This window comes from Lepidochelys olivacea (assembly GCF_965140295.1).
Source record: "Lepidochelys olivacea isolate rLepOli2 genome assembly, chromosome: 20".
In the NCBI taxonomy this organism is placed as follows: Eukaryota; Metazoa; Chordata; order Testudines; family Cheloniidae; genus Lepidochelys; species Lepidochelys olivacea.
In genome coordinates, this window is record NC_140430.1 from 21,605,319 (window position 1) to 21,626,274 (window position 20,956).

The window sequence follows — 20,956 nt, forward strand, 5'->3', positions numbered from 1 at the left end:
GGGGAGGCAGGGCCATGGGCCAGCACCAGGCTGACACCAGGAGAAGGGCCTGGCATTTGCAATTAAAAATAAGTAAACAAACAAATGGCTTTCCTGCAGCCCCTGGGGAGGAATCTGTGCTGATAAATGACTGCAGCCCGGCCGCCTCCCCAGCCTCTTCTCCATTCAATCACCTTCCCTTCCCCCCCGCCCCCCCAAGTCATTTTTCAGGTGCTCCGAAGCCGCTGTGATTAGAAACCATTTGCTGGGAGTGATGGCTGTTGATTTCTGCAGCAGATGGGAGAGGAACTGTAACCCAGCCAGACCCACCGGGCAGCAGAGCTGCCAAGAGCTGCAATCTCCCCACTGCAGCTGGGACGGGAGCATGGGGGTCTCTGGAGGTAACTCACAGTGACCCAGGCACCCAAGCCCAACTGACCCCATGTGAGGTGCACCCTGTGCTGATACGGGCGCTGCGGGGGGTGCCCCAAGACCCAGGGATTAGCCTGGGGCTGAGTAGGGTCAGAGCCTGCTGGGCCCCTCTGCAGCTGGGGTTTTGTCCTAAAGTCCAAAACCCTAAATAGCCTTCCCCGCAGGGTGCTCTGGCCAGTCCCGTTCCCCAGGCCAGTGTCCGTCTGTCCAGCCCTAACATGCCCATCTATCCATCTGTCTGTCGTCTGGGCCTCCCAGATCTGCATCAAGCCGCACCAGCCGCAGTAACCCCCCAGCCGCCCGCCCGGCCTGTGAAGGGTGGGAGGTATGAGGTCCGTGAGGGGGATGGGTCCCGTGCGTCTAGTGGCTAGAGCAGGGACCAGCAATGGGGGGCTGCTGGGCTCTAATTCTGCTCCGGTGGGGGCCGTGTTGTAGTGGTTAAGAGCAAGGCGCTTGCAGTCAGGACTCCTGGGTTCTTTTCCACTCTCTTCCCCTGTGACTATGGGTAAGTAACATCACTGCTCGGTGCCTCAGTTTCCCCCTGTAGGGTGGGGATAGGGACTCTGGCCCACCTCCCGGGGCACGTGAAGAGCTGCTAATTACCCGCAGGGCCCACTGCTCCCAGTCCTGGTGGGTCAGGCCCTGAGGAAGGCTGCATGTTGCCAGGCGCAGTGGAATGGATGAAACCCTTCCCAGCTGACGCCGGGGCCCAGGTACCTGCTGCTTGCCACCAAGCAGCCGCGGGCCTGCAAGCGTGACCGCCCCCTGCTACTGCCTCGTGGTTATTGGCACTGGCGTTGCCAGGAGCTGGGGCTGGGGGGACCAGCCGTTCTGCAGATGGTGCTGAGCAAGGTGGGGCTGGGATTCACATGGGCTGCCTGCGTTCGTGGGAGAGAGAGGAGCTGGAGCCATTCTCCCAGCAAAGCCTGCAAGCTTTGGTTAGGAAAGGTCTCCCTGCTCTCTGGGATCCCTTCCTGCTTCACTGAAGCAGGTCTGCCAGGCTGCAGGGAGGGCAGAGGTCAGCACAAACCCACGGCCACCGGGCAGGACACAGCCCCCCAGCACCAGCTGCTTGCAGGAGGGAGCCCAGCGTAGGAGAATGGGGTTGTACAGATCCGTCAATTCACTGGCAAAGGAACCTCAGCTGGGTACAGCTATCGTCTGGCTGTCCATCCCCATTCACACCTCTTTAGCTGTCTGTCTGTCACCACGCACCCCTGCTATCTGTCTGTCCCATTGGATACGGATGCGCCCATCCCTGTGCTAACAAGGTGCCATATGCAGACACCTATTCTTACATGTCTCTCATTTTGGCCTCGCCTTGGGCAGAGGGTGAGATGTGGAGGGATGGGGGGGGGGGTGAGGGGCAGCGGGCAGGGTGAGGCAGGCAGGTTGGTACCCTGCAAGAGGCTGAGTTGGGTCAGTGCATGCGTCCCTGTAGGCAGATGCCCAGAGCCTGAAGCCAGCCGTGTCTGTTCTGGCTGCAGGGACAGAGGAACCAAAAGGAGAGTCCTGTGGCTATTCCCAAAGGGGGCACATCTCGTAGGCCGGTGGGAATGATGGAAACAGGCACTCGGGAATGGCCTTGAACTCTCCTGCTTCCAACCTCTAACAGCCAGGGGTCATGAGGGAACTTCCCCAGAGGGCAGATAATCCCAGTGCTGCCTCCGTGGGGCTTCATGCACCTGTCTCTGGAGCAGCTGGTGCTGGCCCCTGGTGGCGACGGGATCCCAGGCCATTCCTCTGAGCAATTCCTCCTGCCCAGCTCCAGAGGGAGCATGGCATGGTGCTGGCTAAACCTCACCACCCTCCTGGGCTGATGGTCATGTCCAGGGCCAGCTGTCAAAGCACAAATCAAGGGAAGAGGCCCTGGCAGGTCTAGGAGCCGAGCGCTGCCAGGAGAGAGGTCCCTCCAGCTTGCTTTGCAGCAGCGGGAGGTGAGAGCCGTGGGCCTTGGCTCACTCACTGTTAAGGACCCCAAAACGCAGTAACATGCAGGAAAGAAAAGGGGAATCGCTGTGTCTCCTGACTTTGTGCGGCTGCTGAGGGCGAGGAGACGCTCGCTGAAAGGCAGGTGGATTTACGGAGTCCTTGAGTGAAGGCGACTTGGAGAGCGATTTCCAGCCAGGCGCAGGTCAGCGTGGCCCAGGGGGAGCCAAGGCCGAGATCTGCTCAGGCAACCCTCCTGCCTCAGCCCAGGGGAGGTGACTCTCAGGCCGGGTCTGCGCTGGGACGTACATCGGTACAACTGGGCCGCTCAGGGGGATGAGAAACGAGCGGCATCGTTATCCCGACCTGCCCCTGGTGTGCGCAGCGCTCTGGCAGCAGCAGTATGTCCTTCCTACCTCCCACGTCTTCTGCGACGTGCTGCCGCGGCGCGATGCGGCGTTTGAAGTGCAGACCCGCCCTCCGCAAACCCAGCGCCCTAGGACAGGCGGGCAGCGTTTGCCGTTGACCAGAGCGGCTGGTGGCGGGCGTGGAAGAGGAAGCCTGTGCTCGAGGCTGTAGCTCAAAACGTAAGAGCGGCCAGACTGGGTCAGACCAAAGGTCCGCATAGCCCAGTATCCCGTCTTCTGACAGTGCCCCAGAGGGAATGAACAGGGAATCATCAAGTGATCCATCCCCTGTCGCTCATTCCCAGCTTCTGGCAAACAGGCTAGGGACACCATCCCTGCCCATCCTGGCTAATAGTCATTGATGGACCTATCCCCCGTGAACTAATCTAGTTCTTTTTTGAACCCTGTGATAGTCTTGGCCTTCACAACATCCTCTGGCAAGGAGTTCCACAGGTTGACTGTGCGTTGTGTGAAGAAATACTTCCTTTTGTTTGTTTTAAACCTACTGTCTATTAGTTTCATTGGGTGTTATGAGAAGGAGTAAATAACAACTGCTCTTACTAGGGACGTTTGGGGCTGGGTGCCAGCCTCTCGGGGTGAGTTCTCTGGCCTGGGTGGTTCAGGGCAGGCTCTATAATCACAAGGGTTCCTTCTTGGCAGTGAAATTGCCAGCTCTTCACCAGTACGTCCTTCCTACCTCCCACGGCTCCACCAAGAACCTGAAATCAATCAACAAACGAGAGTGTTTCCTCTTGCTCGGTGATTCTCCACGTTCCCCCAAGGTGACCCTGCTTCGCAGGCCGAGATCCCTGCCGAGCCCCCACCCCTCACATATGCAATAAAACCAGAGGAGGCTATACCAAGCGAATCGGTTTGTGCGTGTGAGTCGAGGTGTTGACCGGGAACACTTGACCTTGCAGGGTCCAGGAGTGCGAGGAGGGTCCCAGAGCCCAGACAGCCACACCGCCATCAAACAGCCCCGGGAGCCTGAGTCAGCTGGCTCCAGCCAGCCGTGGGTTTGTAATTGCAGTGTAGACGTACGCAGGTGCTGTGCCCAGGCTGGAGAACTGCCCCGAGCAGAGCAGCTGGTTCCCGCCGGGGAGTCACTTGTTCGTTTTTCCCCTCACCCCTGCATCTGGCTTGTGCTCTTGGCTGGCAGGTTTATCACCCCGGTTTCTAAGAGCAGCGCTCCAGGGGCGTGAGTCTCCAGGCCCCGAGACAGAGGGCAAGTCACACACGGTGCCTCCGGTGCGTGGCACGAGCCGGGCGTTGTTCCTGGGGAGCCCACGGCATCTCCGATGAGACGAGCGTCCGGCCGCGGTAACTCACTGGGCAGAGGCAGGCGTGTGAGGTGAGGGGGAGGCAGCTGATGCAGCAACAGTCGCCGACCCTGTGGCACTGAGTCCAGGCCAGACCCGTGCCCTGGCAAGCCCGGAGATGGCACATGAGGCTGGCATGGATGGACGGGGGTGTCTGTGCTTCTGTCCACAGCACTCGGGCACAAGGGGGCCTCTGTGGAGCAGCCCAGGGCGAGTGACACGAACCTTGGGCGATGGCCTGGAATCGCAGCTTCTAGACTGTCAGTGGGGAGCTCAATGACAAGCTCCCCCCCTTCCCCCCGGCTTCGTGCCTGGCAGGAGCTTTGCTCGGCTGCTTCCTGAAGCATCAGTACATGCCCCAAAGCCTTTCTCCAGCCCCGGAGTTCCCGGTGGCTGCCCGGCTCTGCAGCGGTTAAACCATCTCTGCTGCTGTCCACAGGCTCCTGGCATTGCAGGAGGCGCGTGTTCCCTTGGGTGGGGCCCTGCAAAGGGACTCAGGACTTCTGGGTTCTATTCCTGGCTCTGCTGGTGATCTTGGACAAGTCACTGCCTCCCTCCATGCCTCAGTTTCCCTTCCCACCCTTTGTCTGATTAGACTGAGCGCTCTTTGGCATAGGGACTGTGTGACGAAGTGGGACTCTTCTTAATGTTTCCTCTGAATATTGTGGGGGTGCCTCAGTTTCCCCTAGGCAGTTCTTAAGTATCTAGGTGGTGGGGTAAGGGTGTATGATCATTGCAGAGCCCTAGAGGGCCGGTGTGTGCAGGAGTCTGGACACAGAGAATGGCCGACACCCTGTTTCCTGGCAACTGATGGCCTGGGCCCTTCCCCCCTGCCCGGTGAGAGCTAAAGGGTTGGAGAACAAAGGAATCAGGTGACCACCTGGCCCGGGAAAGGAACAAAGCCCAGAGGAGGAGGGGCTGGAGGGAGTGTCAGTTTGGGGCTGGCTGGGACATGGAGTGAAGTGCAGACGTGGTTGTCTGGCTCACTGCCCCCCAGAATGGACCCAGCTGAGGGGTCCCGTTCTCTGCACCTGCAAGCTCTGTTTTAGACCATGTTCCTGTCGTCTAATAAACCTTCTGTTTTACTGGCTGGCTGAGAGTCACGTCTGACTGCGGAGTTGGGGGGCAGGACCCTCTGGCTTCCCCAGGAGCTCCGCCTGAGTGGACTCGCTGGGGGGAAGCGCATGGAGGGGCAGAGGATGCTGAATGCTCCGAGGTCAGACCCAGGAAGGTGGAAGCTGTGTGAGCTGTGTGTCCTGAAGACAGGCTGCTCACAGAAAGGCGACTGCCCCAGAGTCCTGACTGGCTTCATGGGGAGCAGTTCCAGAGCATCGCCCAGGGACTCCGTGACAGACTGTCTCTCATTCTCCATCGGCGCAGCGCCTGGCACGGTGGGGCCCTGATCTCGCCTGGGATGTCCGTGCAGCACCACAGAGCCCAGGGCTCGGGCTGTCCCCTTGAGAGCTCAGCATGTTCTGGAAGCGCCTGTCCCCATGGGCCGGGATTGTCAAAGCCACCTGGGGGTCCGGACGCGCGGTTCCCGTTGGTTTCAGCGGGGGTTGTGTCTGTGCTCGGACGCAAGGTCTCCGGGTTTGGCCGCGTGGGGGTGGAGTGCCAAGGGGTTAATCCGCAGGATGGGGTCCTTCACTCGCTCTCTCCCCCCCACCCCAGCTCTTGCTGGGAATGTTACTCCCCCGGGGTGGCCGTTAATTCTCAGGGCTGCCGGCTGCCTGCACAGCCCAGCCGGGGCTTTTTGACTCGCAGAGGGACTTTCGGCCGTGAGTCTGACTCATTCCCATCTCCAGCGCTAAGCACCGCTCAGCTGCAGCCGCCTGGATTTAGCTCCAGGGTGGATTCGGTCCCGTCAATCTGGACGGTGATTTTGGTCACTGGCTTTGGGCTCCCCAAGTCGAAGGGTATTTTTCTGTGATTTAAGTCAGGCATCCAGGTCAGAGCCGCATGCACGCACCCAGTGCTATTGAGTTGCCCCCGCCTCACTGGACGCCCCCATCCCCGCCCTGCTGGCACTGCCCGCCCCCCGCCTGTCCCTGAGGCTGGATCTTGGCAGCTCAGCTCGTTCCAGGGCCTTCTCTTTCACACTCGGCACTCCAGCAGCGGTCATAAAAAACGCAGCAGCAATTACTGTGCCGGCTTTCCAGGGCCTGGCGTGCGTCTCTCTGTGCAGCCAACCTTGCCCAGAACTCAGTGCAGGTCTGCAAGGTGCAGGGAGCTGGGGAGGGCAGAGGAAATGCCAGGGGAATAATGGAGGCCAACAGCAGGCAGGACCTGCACCGTGTCTCGCCGCCGGCGTGGGCAGGGGGGGAGAGCACAAAGCAGCACACACAGCAGCATCTGGACTCAGAGAAGCAGTGGGGACTAGCAAGCCCGTGGCCCTGGGGCCCGATTCCCCTCCCTCTGCTCACCCCTGGGAACACCACCATCCTCCTGGGGTTGTCGGGAGGGGAGGACCGGCCCCCGAGTGCAGACGGGCCCATGGGAGCACCTTGGCTGGCTGCATAGCGCAGGCCAGAGCTCCCCTCCCAGGGGCTAGCACAGATCCTGTAGCCAGCCACCAAAGGCCAGATTCTCCGGTGCCTGGCACCTTATACCAGCGCCGAGTGAGTGCAGATCATTGCTGCTCTGATCTGCTTTGCACTGGTGTAAACGGGGAAGGGCAGCAACCTGCTCGGCCCCCCCAGTCTGAGGTGAAAGCCCGGCCCGTGCGACGCCGCAGCCGGTTCTGCCGCTGGAGATGCAGCGTTTCCCGCGCCCGCTCAGCTTGGCGCGCACGAAAGCCGCCGTGCCATGACAGTGGTGCAGGCGGCAGCCGGGGCTCCCCCCGGCGAACGCAGTGAGGGTCGCGGGTGCGGTCGCACTCGGGCAGCCAGCCCTGCTGTTTTTAGGGCTCTAGCTCAATCAAAACTAGTATCCGGGGGTCTCCCCGAGCCGGCCATTGCTCCCCTCCAGCTGCCAGGCAGATGTCCCCTGAGAGCGGTGTCACTGGAAATACAGGTGCAAGTGAGCCAAGAAAAGCGTCCATGGATTTACCACACCCGTTAGTAAAACTCTGCCGGGTTAATTCCTCCCCGCTGTGTCGGGCCTCAGCGTCCAGCTCCAGGATTCCGGTCTGTCTTTGTCTGCTGGGTTCCAGAGCCCTGTGCTACAGGGAATCTTCTCCAGATGGGGACAAGTCAGCTCTTCACCATCTCTCTTTGAGAAACCACCCAAAGTGAGCAGCTTGTGTCTCGTTGTAAGCTGTCTTCCAAACCTTGGCCAACGCTGCCAGTGGTTTGCTGTTCACCAGTCATGTGCTCTGGGAGGTGCTGAGTTTCATCGCTTTTTGGGACCAGAAAGGACCATTCAGATCACCTAGTCAGAGCTCCTGTGGAATGCAGGATGCAGAATTTCACTCTGTGATTTATGTACCCAGCCCATATCTTGTGATGGAGCTCGCGTGGATTTTTCCGAAAGAGCCATCCAGGCTGAGTGGATCCCGACGCTGACTCTGACTCCCTTTGTGACCTTGGGTGAGCCCCTTCTCCCCTGTAACACAGAGACAACAACACAGATCGCAAAATATTAATTAGCTCATATTCACCGACTCCTTGGAAGATGCAAAGTGCTAAGTTTTGTAATTATTATTAATTTCTAACCCAGGGGCCGGAACCTGCCTCTGGCATATTAATGAGCCCTTAACGATGGTGCCAGAGTTCTGTCATCATTATCGTGTCTGAGGTAAACAGCGCACAAGCCTCTTGATCTTCATTAGGGGGAGATGAGAGAGGGACTGCTGTCGTCTCCCGGAGCGTGGGAGAGCTGCAGGGGTTCTGTGTTACAGGAGTTGCCTTCCTGTGAGCCAGGAGTGAAGGGCAGCCACCCAGGGAGGCTGGGGGGTTCAAAGAGGGAGTCGGCCAGAGAGGGGAGGGGTTGGGGGGACTTGAGGCCGTGGGAACCCTCCCTCTGTGCTGAGCCGGACGTTGGCCCTGGGCAGAGGCCCCATGGGAGGTCTGGGCACCACTTAAATCCCACTTCAGCCCTGAGGAGTCTTAAGATGCGCCATGGCCTAGCAGGGGGCATCCAGCCTTGTCCTGATCCCATCCACTCGGCGCGACGTGGCCCCCATCTCGGTCACTGTGCGTCTGGACAGGACCCGGTGTGATGGGGCCCCCATCTCGGTTGCTGTGTGTCTGGGCAGCACCCGGCGCGACGGGGCCCCCATCTCGGTCGCTGTGTGTCTGGGCAGCGCCCGGCACCGTGGAGCTGGGATGTGGGGTGACCAGGCACTAGTGACATACACATAATTTAAGTCTAGTCTGGAAGCTAAAGCATGAAGGCTAGTAAGGGATGTTGGAAGCCCTTGGTGCTGGCGTTGGCCGGGAAGCAGAGGCACCCGGGCGGGCGGTAGGTAGGTAGGGGGAGTGTCTGGGGGGGAGCAGGGGATGACTGATGCTTGCCTGTCCAAAGGGGGCACAGGGAGAGGGACCTGGCTGCTGTCAGGAAGTTGCATTTTTCCCTTCACCGATTCCTTTGGCCATGTTGACAGGAGCTGAAGGACAAAATGACGGAGCTGCTGCCTCTGATCCCCGTCCTGGATCAATACAAAGCGGACACGAAAATGATCGTGCAGCTGAAGGACGAGGTGAGGAACGTCTCAGGGAGCTTGCTGGCAATCCAGGAGGAGATGGGCGCGTATGACTATGAGGAGCTGCAGCGGAGGGTGCTGGTCCTGGAGGCCCGGTTACATGCCTGTATGCAGAAACTGGGTATGGAACCAGCCGCCTTTCCCTCCCCTTTCCTTCCTCTCCCTCTCGCATGCCTGGGACAGCACCCAGGGGCTCCCCTCTGCTTCGCAAAGGGCCAAGAGGGAGAGCTCGGGGGGGTGGCATGAAAGTGCCTCTTTCACGTCCATTGGGTGTGGTTTCCGCTTGCTGAGTGAGCACAGGGTTCCCTGCCAGGGTCTCGCTAATCTCACTCCCTGTGTTGTTTCTGCACAGAGGGGAATGGGGTCTAGGGGTTAGCACAGCTGGGAGCCCGGACTCCTGGGTTCCATCCCTGGCTCTGGGAGGGAAGCAGGGTCTGGTGGGTTAGCGCAGGGAGGCTGGGAGCCAGGACTCCTGGGTTCTCTGCCTAGCTCTGGGAGGTTAGAGCAGGGGGTGGAGCCAGGACTCCTGGGTTCTATCCCAGCTGTGGGAGGGAAGCAGGGGCTGAGGTGTTACAGTAGGCAGAGGTGTCGCCTGCTGCTGGGGAAGGTGATGCAGGTTTCTGAGTCTGGTTCCAGGAGCTCAACGCCAGTGGGCTGAGTCTGGGGACGCTCCCGGTCCTCTCTCACTTTTGGACGCCTGGGCCAGACCAGGAGGGTGACGGGAATTCCCCTGGGCTCCCACAGCAAAGGGCGCCAGGAGTGCCAGCTCCCATTGCAAAGCACCTGGGACGGTGTCACCCTCATGCCATCTCCATTGTGGCTGATTCATTCCCACATGCTCCCAGGCTCAGCCCCAGCCGAGGGACTGATGCCAGACAGCCGGGTTAGACTCCGCAGCGGACACATGCAGAGCGAGGAGCAGGAAGTACCAGCCCAGTGTCCCTGTCACGGGGTCCCCGGGCGATGCTCTGGAACTGCTCCCCACGAAGCCAGGCAGGACTCTGGGGAGTCTCCTCTCTGGGAGCAGCCTGTCTGCAGGACACACAGCTCACCCGGCTTCCACCTTCCTGGGTCTGACCTCGGAGCATTCAGCCTCCTCTGCCCCTCCGTGCGCTTCCCACTGCGAGTCCGCCCAGGCGGGGTCCTGGGGGGGCCAGAGGGTCCTGCCCCCCGACTCCGCAGTCAGACGGGACTCTCAGCCAGCCAGGAAAACAGAAGGTTTATTAGACGACAGGGACATGGTCTAACACAGAGCTTGTAGGTGCAGAGAACAGGACCCCTCAGCTGGGTCCCTCTTGGGGGCCAGGAGGCCAGAGCCGCAACTGGGCCTCCCTCCATTTCCCCAGCCAGCTCCAAACTGAAACTCTCCAGCCCCCGCTCCTCTAGCCTTTGTCTCTTTCCCGGCCCAGGAGGCCACCTGATCCCTTTGTTCTCCAGCCCCTTCAGCTGGCACCTTGGCAGGGGGGGCCCAGGCCATCAGGAGACAGGGTGTCGGCCATTCTCTGTGCAGACAGCATCACACTGGCCCTCTAGGGCTCTGGGACAATCACACCCCCTTATCCCACCACCTGGATACTTAAGAAATGCCTAGGGGAAACTGAGGCACCCACAAAGTAGTCAGAGAAAACATTATGAACATTCCCACTTCGTCACAGTCCCGTCTCCATCAGTGTCAGAAGTTGTATGGAGCTCTGCAGGAGGCAGCGATGGGATAATCTGCCCTCAGGGAAAACCCCTCCTGACCCCCAGTAGTTATACCCTGAAGCAGGAAGATTTCTAGCCTTCCAGAACATCTGCTTGTTTAGTGGATAGTCTCTGTATCGTATGAATGTCCAACCCTTTTGTGAACGCTGCTGAGCTGTGTGTCAGTGACACCTTGTGGCAGAGAGTTCCACTGGCCAACAGAAAATGTGTTTCCTTCTCACTACCGTTGAACTTGCCACTTTCTTGTTTCACTGAGCGTCCCTTTGCTATGAGATAGGGAGACCAGAAGATCCAGCTGAGCCTTGCCCTGGAAGACGACTCTATTGTACGGGGTTGGCCCATGCTGAGAGCAGCCCAGCGTTTATTCCTACAGTGCTATTTGCATCACCATTACAGCAGCCTTCAGCGGTCCACCATGCTAGGCGCAGTGCGAGACCATCCCTTCCCGTCTGGGCATTCAATGGGCGTGGCAGGGGGCAGGCACAGAGAGTGGAAGTGATGGGCCCCAGGTCACCCAGCAGACAAGAAACCCAGGTCTCCTGTCCCCTGAGTGCTTTCCCTGGGCAAGACCAGCCTGGGATGAGAGCCAGGAGGAGTGGGGGGGGAGAAGGGGGCGCCATGTTCCCCATGAAGCAGGGGCAGCCCTTGCATGGAGCTCTGATGAGCATATGACTCCCCAGCTCTGTCGGGCTGCCTGGCTTTCCCCTCTCAGCTTGGGTCCCTGCTTGCCCTCCGATGCAGGCTGGGAACGGCTGCTTTTCACCCGTGTCTCGTTGTCCTGGACCCCAGCCCACGGGCTTTGCTGCTACAAGCTAGAAATCCAAATACATCAGTAGCCAAGGGCTGCAGGTGCTTCGGTTGGGCTGGGCTGGCCTTGGGATGCCGCCCTGAGGCCTGGTTCTCGAGACAGAGGCAGTTTGCGGGTAGGACTCCGCCACCTCTCCGGGCCACTGCTGTGCTTGCGGTCTGGTGCCAACCCCTTGTCTGTATGCAGGCAGCAGGCGCTGGGAGCTGTCCCAGTGCAACCCGGCGTCCACATGGCTGGTTTGCCGCTCTGCTGATCCCTTTCGAGTGCTAATGCTTAGACCCTGGGGCCCGATTCCCCCGCACCCGCGCAGAGCAGGAGTGGAACGGGATTGTTCTGTGCCCGCTCTGTGCTGGCAGGAAGCGCTGCCCCCGTGCAGAGCCAGAGGGAATCAGGCCGTTTTCCTTAAAACTCCCCCGGTCCCCTGGCATCTCCCAGGCTGCGCGTCCCCCAGTTAACCTGTGTGTGTGATGAGCCAGCGTGGTGCTGGGCTGGAAAGTGGGAGAGCTGGGTTCTAGGCCTGACACTTCACTCTCTGGGCCTCTTTCCCCTCTCACCTGATGCCTGCTTAGCCTGTGAGCCCTGTGGGGCCGGGGCTGTCCCTCGCTCTCCATCCAGGCAGCACCTCGTGCAATGGGGGACCCAGTCGTGGCTGGGCCCATGCAGCACTTGGCACAGTTGGTGCCCTGGTCTCGGCCGGGGTCTGGGCAGCACCTGATGTGACAGGGCCCTGGTCTCGGTTGGGGTCTGGGCGGCGCCCGGCACGACGGGGCCCTGGTCTCAGCTGGGGTCTGGGCAGCGCCTGGCGCGACGGGGCCCTGGTCTCAGCTGGGGTCTGGGCAGCACCCGGCGCGACGGGGCCCTGGTCTCAGCTGGGGTCTGGGCAGCGCCCGGCACGACGGGGCCCTGATCTTGGCTGGGGTCTGGGCGGCGCCCGGCGCGACAGGGCCCTGGTCTCGGTCAGGGTCTGGGCAGCAGCCGGCGCGACGGGGCCCTGGTCTCGGCCGGGGTCTGGGCAGCGCCCAGCACAGCGGGGCTCCAGTCTCTGCGTAATAGTGTAATAACCAGGGTAGGCAGGACTCAGCTGCTTTCCCCCAGCCCTGCTCGGGCTCGCTGGCTACCGGCGTTGCACAGGGACAGTGGGTGGGGGGGAGTGTCGAATGAAGGCTGTTGTATACAAGGCAGCCTGGTTGCGGGCTGCTCTGACCCCTGGCAATATGAGCGGGTGATAGATGGGGGTCTGGGGGCGGTTCTGTTCCCTTGTGAGGCAGGCAGAGCTGGTGTCCCCATTGCACAGACAGGGACTGAGGCACAGAGGGGTTAACTGACTTGCCCCAGGTCACACAGGGAGCCTGTGGCAGAGCAGGGTCTTAAACCCAGGGCCCCCAAGGCCGGGGACATGCCCTGACCATTGCACCCTGTCCCCTCGGCTCAGACCCTGCCACTCCCTCACCGGGGCAGGCGGTGAGGAGCTGTGCCCAAGGCAGTGGAAGTCGGGCACAAGGCTCCAGGGGTGGACGAATTCTCCCGAAGCAAAGTGATATTTGCATGTCGGATTTTCAGCCCAATCTTGCTGGTGTTTTTTGGAGGCTTCATACATTGCCTGTTGAGGCTCCTGGGCCTGCTCCCTTCTGAGCTGCGCTTTTAGGGTTTGATTTCACCAGGCAGAACAAAATCTGGGACCCAGCTCTCAGCCGGGTCAGTGACGATGGAGAGGGACCCGGACTGGAATTACGCCCGTGTGAACCCAGTTACTCCAGATCTACACTGGATTAACTGAGATCAGGCTTGGGCTACAACCCCCCAGAAGGTCACTGCTTTGCTCGGATGTGAATCCCAGGGGTCCAGATCAACTGTGGGAGGGCGAGGAGCCTTGTAAAGATGTCAGACTTCGCTGGCCAGAATCGACACTGCCCCCTCAAAGGCACCGGAGCTGCAGTAATTTACACCCGCTGAAGCGGGGGGCTGACTCGAGCCCGTTCCTGTCTAGCTCTGGCCTGGGATTGGGGGTCCTCGTGGAGATGCGGGGGTGCCTTTCCCCCCAAAGTCACACTGCTTTAGCAGAAATCGGGGTTTAAAGGGATTCAGTGCTAGAGACACACGCAGTTCTTTGCTGCCGGTGTCTGGTGAGGGATGAAGACAGGGACAGGAGCAGCATCTGCCTGGCTCAGGGAGGCACCAACCGGCTGGCTGTCGGTAGGGGACGTTCTCAAAGCACTGCACAGCCCGGACAGGAGGCTACCGAATGTGGAGGGGTCTCTGTCACTGCAGTCCGAGCCCCCTCCCATGCACCCTGCTCTGCCCCCCACTGATCCCTGCCCCCCTTTCCTCCATCCCTGCATTGCAGCAGTTGGGCAGGTTTCTCTCCTGTAACCATTCTCTCTGCCCTGCCACAGGCTGTGGGAAGCTGACGGGTGTCAGTAACCCCATCACCATCCGGGCGTCGGGATCCCGGTTCGGCTCGTGGATGACCGACACCATGGCTCCCAGCGCTGACAGCAGGGTGAGTGCCGAGGGCTTGTGCTGGCGTGTGAGTGCCGGGCTGGGGCGGGAGGAGTCCGGGGGCTGCCTCACCTTCCCATGGCTCCTCTCCTCTTGCAATCCAGCCACCTGGCTTGCATCACTCTGCAAAGCCTCAGATGGCTGCAGGCCAAGGTTTCCAGGGTTGTTTTGGGTGCACAAGTGGAGGAAGGGGTCTGATCTCCAGCCCCCAAGAAGGCCGCAGCACCCGCAGTCGGGACCGGATCTCTCCACTCCCAGCAGCTCCGGATGTGTCACTCAAGGCAGGGTTTTCCCCGGAGCTCAGCATCCAGTGTGGCTCTGCTGTGCTGGGTGCTTCCGACAATCTGGCCACTTACTCAGGTGCCTAAAGCAGCGGTTCTCAAACTCCTGTATGGTGAACCCTTTCACACAGCCAGCCTGTGTGTGCGACCCCGCTTATGAATTAAAAGCACCTTTTTTTAAATTTAACTCTATTATAAATGCTGGAGGTGAAGGCTGACAGCTCGTGACCCCCTGAGGGGTCACAACCCCCAGTTTGAAAACCCTGGCCTAAAGGATTGCTAGCCCCGATCCTGGACAAGGAGCCCTTGTGAAAATTCCAGCCCCCCTCTGTGTATTTACGTGCCCAGGGCCAGTCCAGCATTTAATCCAGACATCGGGAAACACGCACCCCTTACAAAACGCCTGTAACCGTGGGCAGAGGAGACGGAGCCCGGCGGGGTGGGAGTGATGCTCAGACAGCTCTGAAATCAGGCATTTCTCTCACGATGCCGCTTTAGCTCTTAAAACGGCGTCATGCGCTCGCTCTGCAGAAAGAGCAAAACCATGTGTGATGTAGCAGAGTAATGGGGGGTGGGGAGAGCTAAGAAAACACAGTGAAACACCCGCAAAGGTGCAGCGTCTTCATTCCGCAGAGCTCAGCTTCTCGGCACAGTGAGCCCAGCAGAGCTCGGGAGAGGCAATTACTATTGCAGAGAAGTCCCGGTCCCCGTGAGAGACAGCAGCCTGTTTCTGCAGCCATGCACTCCAGCTTTTCTGCCAGGCGTGCTAGGGCCACACGCTGGAGGATATTAACAATTTGGAGCAGAAGCAGAGGATCCTGTTTCTAATTCCACAGCTCTCTCATTAATTGTCTTTCTGTTGCACATCCTGTAACCAGTGTCGGGTGCCCCCTAGCAGCATGTCACACGTGCGTAGCTGGAGAGTGAGCCTGGTGCCTGGAGTAACCTCTGGCCACACGTTGGTACAAAGGGGCTTAGACCCTCAGCTGGCATAACCTGGCATGACTCCCCTGGCTTCACCTTGCCCTGGCTTCGGGGCTGGGAACAACCGGGAGCAGGTCTTGGGAGTTGGGATAAAGCGGACTAGGAAGGGGATGGGGGCAGGGAAGCATGCTGCACTCACCACGGAGATGGTGTCTTGAAGCCTAAAGATATCCTAGGCCTTGTCGACTTGGAAAGTGGAGCCAGACTAATGCCAGTGGCTGCAGCTCATGCTGTGGGTTACTTCCGTGCAGGCGCACGCGTGGCCGTGTGCAGGGGGAATTGGGGCCTTATTTCTCTGTGTGTCCGTCAATACACAAACTGGACCTTGGTTGTATGAAGCTGGGGAAGCCCCTGCTGGCCGTGCAGGCCCGTAGCCAGGGCCTTGTGAACGCAGCCAGAGCCCAGCTGGAGCCGGCTGACCTAGAGCCGGCTGCGGGGGGCGGGGTTCTATGGGGCTGTGCATTGCACCTGGGGACGCTTTGTGTCATGCATCCGCTTGTGATGGAACCTGCCACGGATGCAGGATGCGGGGGGAAGTTACCCAAGCGGGGCGCAAGGTTCTGTGCGTGTCCCAGAGCCCTCTGTGCCGGAGGCGGTGCACCCGGCCCCACGTTCCTGGGGAGCTGGCGTTTTGCAGAGGGTGTTTGCCCTCCGTTCCATGCGACGGTGCTTCACTGCCCTGGCCCCTCCAGGCGAGACACTCTCAGCCCGGGCTGTTTGTGTCGGGATTGTGCCAGCTGGGGCAGAAGGCCAGCCCTGCACACCCGCCCCCTGCCACGCACAGCCCCACCCTGTGCCCCAGAGCAGAGCAGAGGCTGCGTCCAGGCAGCTGCGGGACTGCACTAGACCAGGCCCTCCGGACTCAAGTCAGTGGCGGATTCTTGCCGAGCTGGTGCAGTGTTACATTGCTGCCCACGCGTGGGCGCTGCTCCCCGCCCCTGCTCATCACATTTTTAGTGTTAATCAGTGAGCCTTGGAGCCCGGAGCCTCCGGGCTTGGAGGAGTCCTCGGTGACCCCCACCAGCTCCAAAGGCCATAAGCTGTCAAAGAGAGGGACTGAACCTACTGCTTCAGGAAGTGAAACGGGGAGCCAGGACTCCTGGGTTCTATTCCTGTATCAAGGGAGGGGGGGAAGGAAGCCAGGACTCCTGGGCTCCGGCCCTGACTTGGGGAGCGGGTTTAGAGCAAGAAACTCTTGGATTCTGTTCCCAGCACTTGGGCAAGTCACTTTTCTCTGGGCCTCAGGACAAGCATCGTTCCTTTGTTGCCCTGTGTCGGCAGCGCCCGGCACGTCAGAGCCCAGTGCTGGCGATATGACGGGGTGACCCCAAGAATTGCGCAGTGGGTGAGTCGCAGACAGCACCCACACAAAGCAGCGCGAAGGCACACCGGGCGTGGCTGTAACAAGTGGAGATGTAACCGATGCTGCTGATGGTTTGAATTAAGGAAGGAAGAGAGGCTTCCATGAGGCCAGAGCTCAGGCCCTCCATAGCTCTGGCGCTGCGTGGGAGCTTGGCCAGTGCTGGCAGCTCTGAGCGGCCTGGCTCATTAACAAGGGCTCAGGATGGATGGGAGAGCTGCGTGTCACTGCAAATGGCACATTTTGTGTATGGCTCGGGGGAGCGGCGGGGGCTGATGGATGGCCACTGGGAGAAATTGGATTTCTAACATGCGACGAGGAAGGAGCCATTGATTCAGAAATCGGCCTTTTTGATTGTGGGGTTTGTGTTTTCAGACCAGATGGGCAGCGGCCTGGGGGCGTCCCAAAGGACCAAACCAGCCTCCAAGCCCCCGTGCCTATCCCCAGCCTCCAGTGGGGATGGGCATCCTCTGTGCCTGGACTCCTCTGCCCTAAGAATAGGGCTCAGCCCAGCGCTGGCCCTGGGGGAGCCGGGCTGGCTGGGCCAGCGGGGGGTAAGTGGCATTTCCAGCCACAATGTAGAACTGTGCTAAGATTGGGGGCATGAGCGCACGGGGCTCTGTTCTCTCCTGCCCTGGCCGCCTCGTGTCGCCAGTCAGTACCCTGCTGGGAGGGGGGGGGCACTTCTTTCGTGCTGGGCCCTGCTCAGGGGTTGGGGGCTGGAGGGGCCTGGGCCCCAAACAGGGGTGAATTTCCCCGGGAACCGCCGCCCCGTCTAACCGCGCGGCTGTTCCCTCCCGCCCAGGTCTGGTACATGGACGGTTACTACAAGGGGCGCCGCGTGCTGGAGTTCCGCACCCTGAACGACTTCATCACGGGCCAGAACTTCGTGCAGCACCTGCTGCCGCACCCCTGGGCCGGGACGGGCCACGTGGTCTTCAACGGCTCCCTCTACTACAACAAGTACCAGAGCAACATCGTGGTGAAGTACCACTTCCGCTCGCGCAGCGTCCTGGTGCAACGCAGCCTCAACGGCGCCGGCTACAACAACACCTTCCCCTACTCCTGGGGCGGCTTCTCCGACATCGACTTCATGGTGGACGAGAACGGGCTGTGGGCGGTCTACACCACCAACCAGAACGCCGGCAACATCGTGGTGAGCAAGGTGGACCCGCAGACGCTGGAGATCCTGCGCAGCTGGGACACCGGCTACCCCAAGCGCAGCGCCGGCGAGTCCTTCATGATCTGCGGCACCCTCTACGTCACAAACTCCCACCTGGCCGGGGCCAAGGTCTATTTTGCCTACTACACAAACACCTCTAGCTACGAGTACACGGACATCCCGTTCCACAACCAATACTCCCACATCTCCATGCTGGACTACAACCCGCGGGAGAGGGTGCTGTACACATGGAACAATGGCCACCAGGTCGTGTACAACGTCACGCTCTTCCACGTCATAAAGACTTCGGGCGAGTTGTGAAACCGCTGCCGGACTCGGTTCTTCGCTCTTTCGTTTTTTACACCTCGGGATCGACCGTTCTTTTCGTGAAGCAAAGCCAAGAGGTTCTTCTTTGCTGTTTTTTTCTTTCTTCCTGTGGTTCACATGACGCATGGATCTCGTCTGCTTTCGTTGGAGGCAAGGTCAATTCTTTTCTTTTCTTTTCTTTTCTTTTCTTTTGGGTGGCAAATAAAAATGATCTCTTTGACATTTGATGGAGCTTGTGCCTTTTCTTTCCGATTTTGGCCATGTCTCTCTGCCCCTGTGCAAGGGACATGGGTTTCTAATTCCTGTGGGGACTTCACCCCTGTAAATACAGAAATAGGTGAGAGTCGCACACAGTACAATGGCAAACATCAAAAAGTGCATTATACATCCAGTGCATAGAAGCAGAGGGGTGAGAAATGTAAAGATTCGACAGCCAGAGTTAAATGTTGAAATAACAGCCGTCATCACAGCTGAGCTCCGAAGCACCCAGCTAGAATAATGGTGAATGTTCAAAATGACAGAGATCAAATGTATACAGCTAAAATGACAAATGTTCAAAACGATACGTGCAAGTAAAATACTGGCAAGTGTTCGAAAGGACGGGTTTTAAAATGCAATACGGGTACACTGCTGGTCAGTGTGAAACCCTAGACGTGCGAGAACAGAACGAGCGCCTTGTTGGTATTGACTTAGTCCAGTGTCACCCAGAGCCCTTGCTGTGGTAGAGATTGTAACATGTCTCTTCTTTTGTGGTCGTTCGGTGCAGAGGAACCAGCACAATGGGGTCTGGCCCATGCCTGGGGCTTCCAGGCACTTCAGTAATACGCCTGATAGATGCCGTACTGCGTCTAGCGCAGTGGGGTCCTGCTCCAGGACTGGGGCTCCTCGGTGGTAACCCTGTACAGCTCATAACACACCCAGGGCATACGAGGTGTCTGGGTCTCCGGCTGCCCCCGTGCATGTAACGTGTCTGCCCGCAGGTGGATTCTCTCGTCCTGCCCCACGTGAGAGTACACCAGGCCCAGTTCCAGCAGGTGCTGGCCAATGCCCTGCCCTCCCGGCTGCCCTCCCACGCTGTGCCAGATGCTGGTGCAGACATTTACCCCCACGCCCAGCAGGTGTGAGCTGCTGCCAGGCTGCTTTCATTGCCTCTTGCGCCCTCTGAGCGGGCACCGGCTGTCACGGAGTCCCCGGGCGATGCTCTGGACCTGCTCCCCACGAAGCCAGGCAGGACTCTGGGGAAGTCTCCTCTCTGGGAGCAGTCTGTCTGCAGGACACACAGCTCACCCGGCTTCCACCTTCCTGGGTCTGACCTCGGAGCATTCAGCCTCCTCTGCCCCCCCTGCGCTTCCCCCAGCGAGTCCGCCCGGGCGGGGTTCTGGGGGGGCCAGAGGGTCCTGCCCCCCAACTCTGCAGTCAGACGGGACTCTCAGCCAGCCAGTAAAACAGAAGGTTTATTAGACAACAAGGACATGGTCTAACACAGAGCTTGTAGGTGCAGAGAACAGGACCCCTCAGCTGGGTCCATTTTGGGGGGCAGTGAGCCAGACAACCCCGTCTGCCCTTCACTCCATGTCCCAGCCAGCCCCAAACTGAAACTCCCTCCAGCCCCTCCTCCTCTGGGCTTTGTCCCTTTCCCGAGCCAGGAGGTCACCTGATTCCTTTGTTCTCCAACCCTTTAGCTCTCACCTCGCAGGGGGGAAGGGCCCAGGCCATCAGTGGCCAGGAAACAGGGTGTCGGCCATTCTCTGTGTCCAGACCCCTGCACACACCTGCCCTCTAGGGCTCTGCAAGGATCATACACCCTTATCCCACCCCCCTAGATACTTAAGAACTGCCTAGGGGAAACTGAGGCACCCCCACACTATTCAGAGGAAACATTAAGAACAGTCCCACTTCGTCAGACCGGCGTCTGCACGAGCCCTGGGCAGCTGGCAGAAGAGAGCTGGGCTGCTGGAGTGCAGTGGGGGAATGGCTGCAGCCCTGCGCCCTCCCCTGCTGAGCCATGGAGCTGGGGCCACGGCACTCTCAGCTGAGGCCTGGCATTACAGGACTGCCCGGCCCGGGACCTCACCTGCACCACGTCTTGTCAGGCGTGAGGCTGCGTTCTGTTCTAGGACCCAGCCTCTCGCCATGGGCCTCAGCCAAAGCCTCCCTGCAGGAGGGTGGAGCCTCCTGGGTCCCACACAAGGAGTCGCTGAGGCTGCTGGCAGGGCACAGGCTCAAGCTGCTCGCTTGGGTTGCCCTGCCTGCCCTGGAGTCTGTAAGCACCCTGTTGTCAAGGGGATTTGGGTCACATCTGCGCTCGGGGACGGGGCTGGTTCTCCCGGCATCCCAGTGCCTGCAGCGTTCCAGAGGCTCCAGGGCTAAGCTCTGTATCAGCCTCGTCTCACCTCCCTTGTTAGCCTGGGCACTGCCCCCTGGCACTGGCTGAGAACGGCCCAGCCCCTGCAAAAGCCCCTGGGGGCTCAGCCTGGGCCCAGGGGGTCAGATGTCGCCTGCTGACACGGTCCCGGCTCGGTGCAGATGCTGACTCAGGGATGAGCCCCGCACCCCTTCCCGGTGCTCGGCGCACAAGCCCTGCTGGCAAAAGGCTGCGCTGACAAACAAGGCATGCCAAGGCAAAAAGCAGGGGCTCGCCGAAGTGTCAGCCAAGCGGGCCAGTTGTTCCACGTTCCGCCTCGGGTGGAGCCAGGGGCTGCTCCGCACCAGCTAACCGAAACGTGTTAACTCTGCCGCTGTGCAGCCAAACACAGGGCGCTATGCATGGGGACTGGGTGCCCGACTCTGGCCTGCCCTGTGCAGGAGCTCAGACCAGCTCAGCGGCTGGTCTTGTACCCCGTGAAACAGGAAATTTCCCCAGTGACCAGGGGAAGGCAAGGCTGCTGGGAGAAGTGCGCAGAGAAATGCTCTGGTGCTGTGTGTAGGAGGTCGGGGTCCTGGGCAGCTCCCGGTGCGACAGAGCCCTGATCCCGGTTCCTGTGTGTCTGGGCAGGGCCCAGTGCGAGGGGACCCCCATCTCGGTCGCTGTGTGTCTGGGCAGGGCCCAGTGCGAGGGGACCCCATCTCGGTCGCTGCGTGTCTGGGCAGGGCCCAGTGCGAGGGGACCCCCATCTCGGTCGC

The 20,956-nt window shown here is 60.0% G+C and overlaps 1 protein-coding gene across 3 annotated transcripts in view; it reads left to right on the top strand.

Annotated features, from left to right (window-relative positions):
• OLFM2 (olfactomedin 2) overlaps window positions 1-18,058 on the top strand; it is an 82,573-nt gene extending 64,515 nt beyond the window's left edge. For all 3 annotated transcript variants that reach the window (XM_084610233.1, XM_084610232.1, XM_084610234.1), the window contains 3 exons: window positions 8,610-8,829; window positions 13,614-13,720; window positions 17,150-18,058. In XM_084610233.1, coding sequence (XP_084466359.1) covers window positions 8,610-8,829; window positions 13,614-13,720; window positions 17,150-17,827 — 1,005 coding nt within the window. In that variant the 3' untranslated portion in view covers window positions 17,828-18,058. The remainder of the gene's footprint in view (window positions 1-8,609; window positions 8,830-13,613; window positions 13,721-17,149) is intronic.
• Window positions 18,059-20,956: the final 2,898 nt, after the last annotated feature.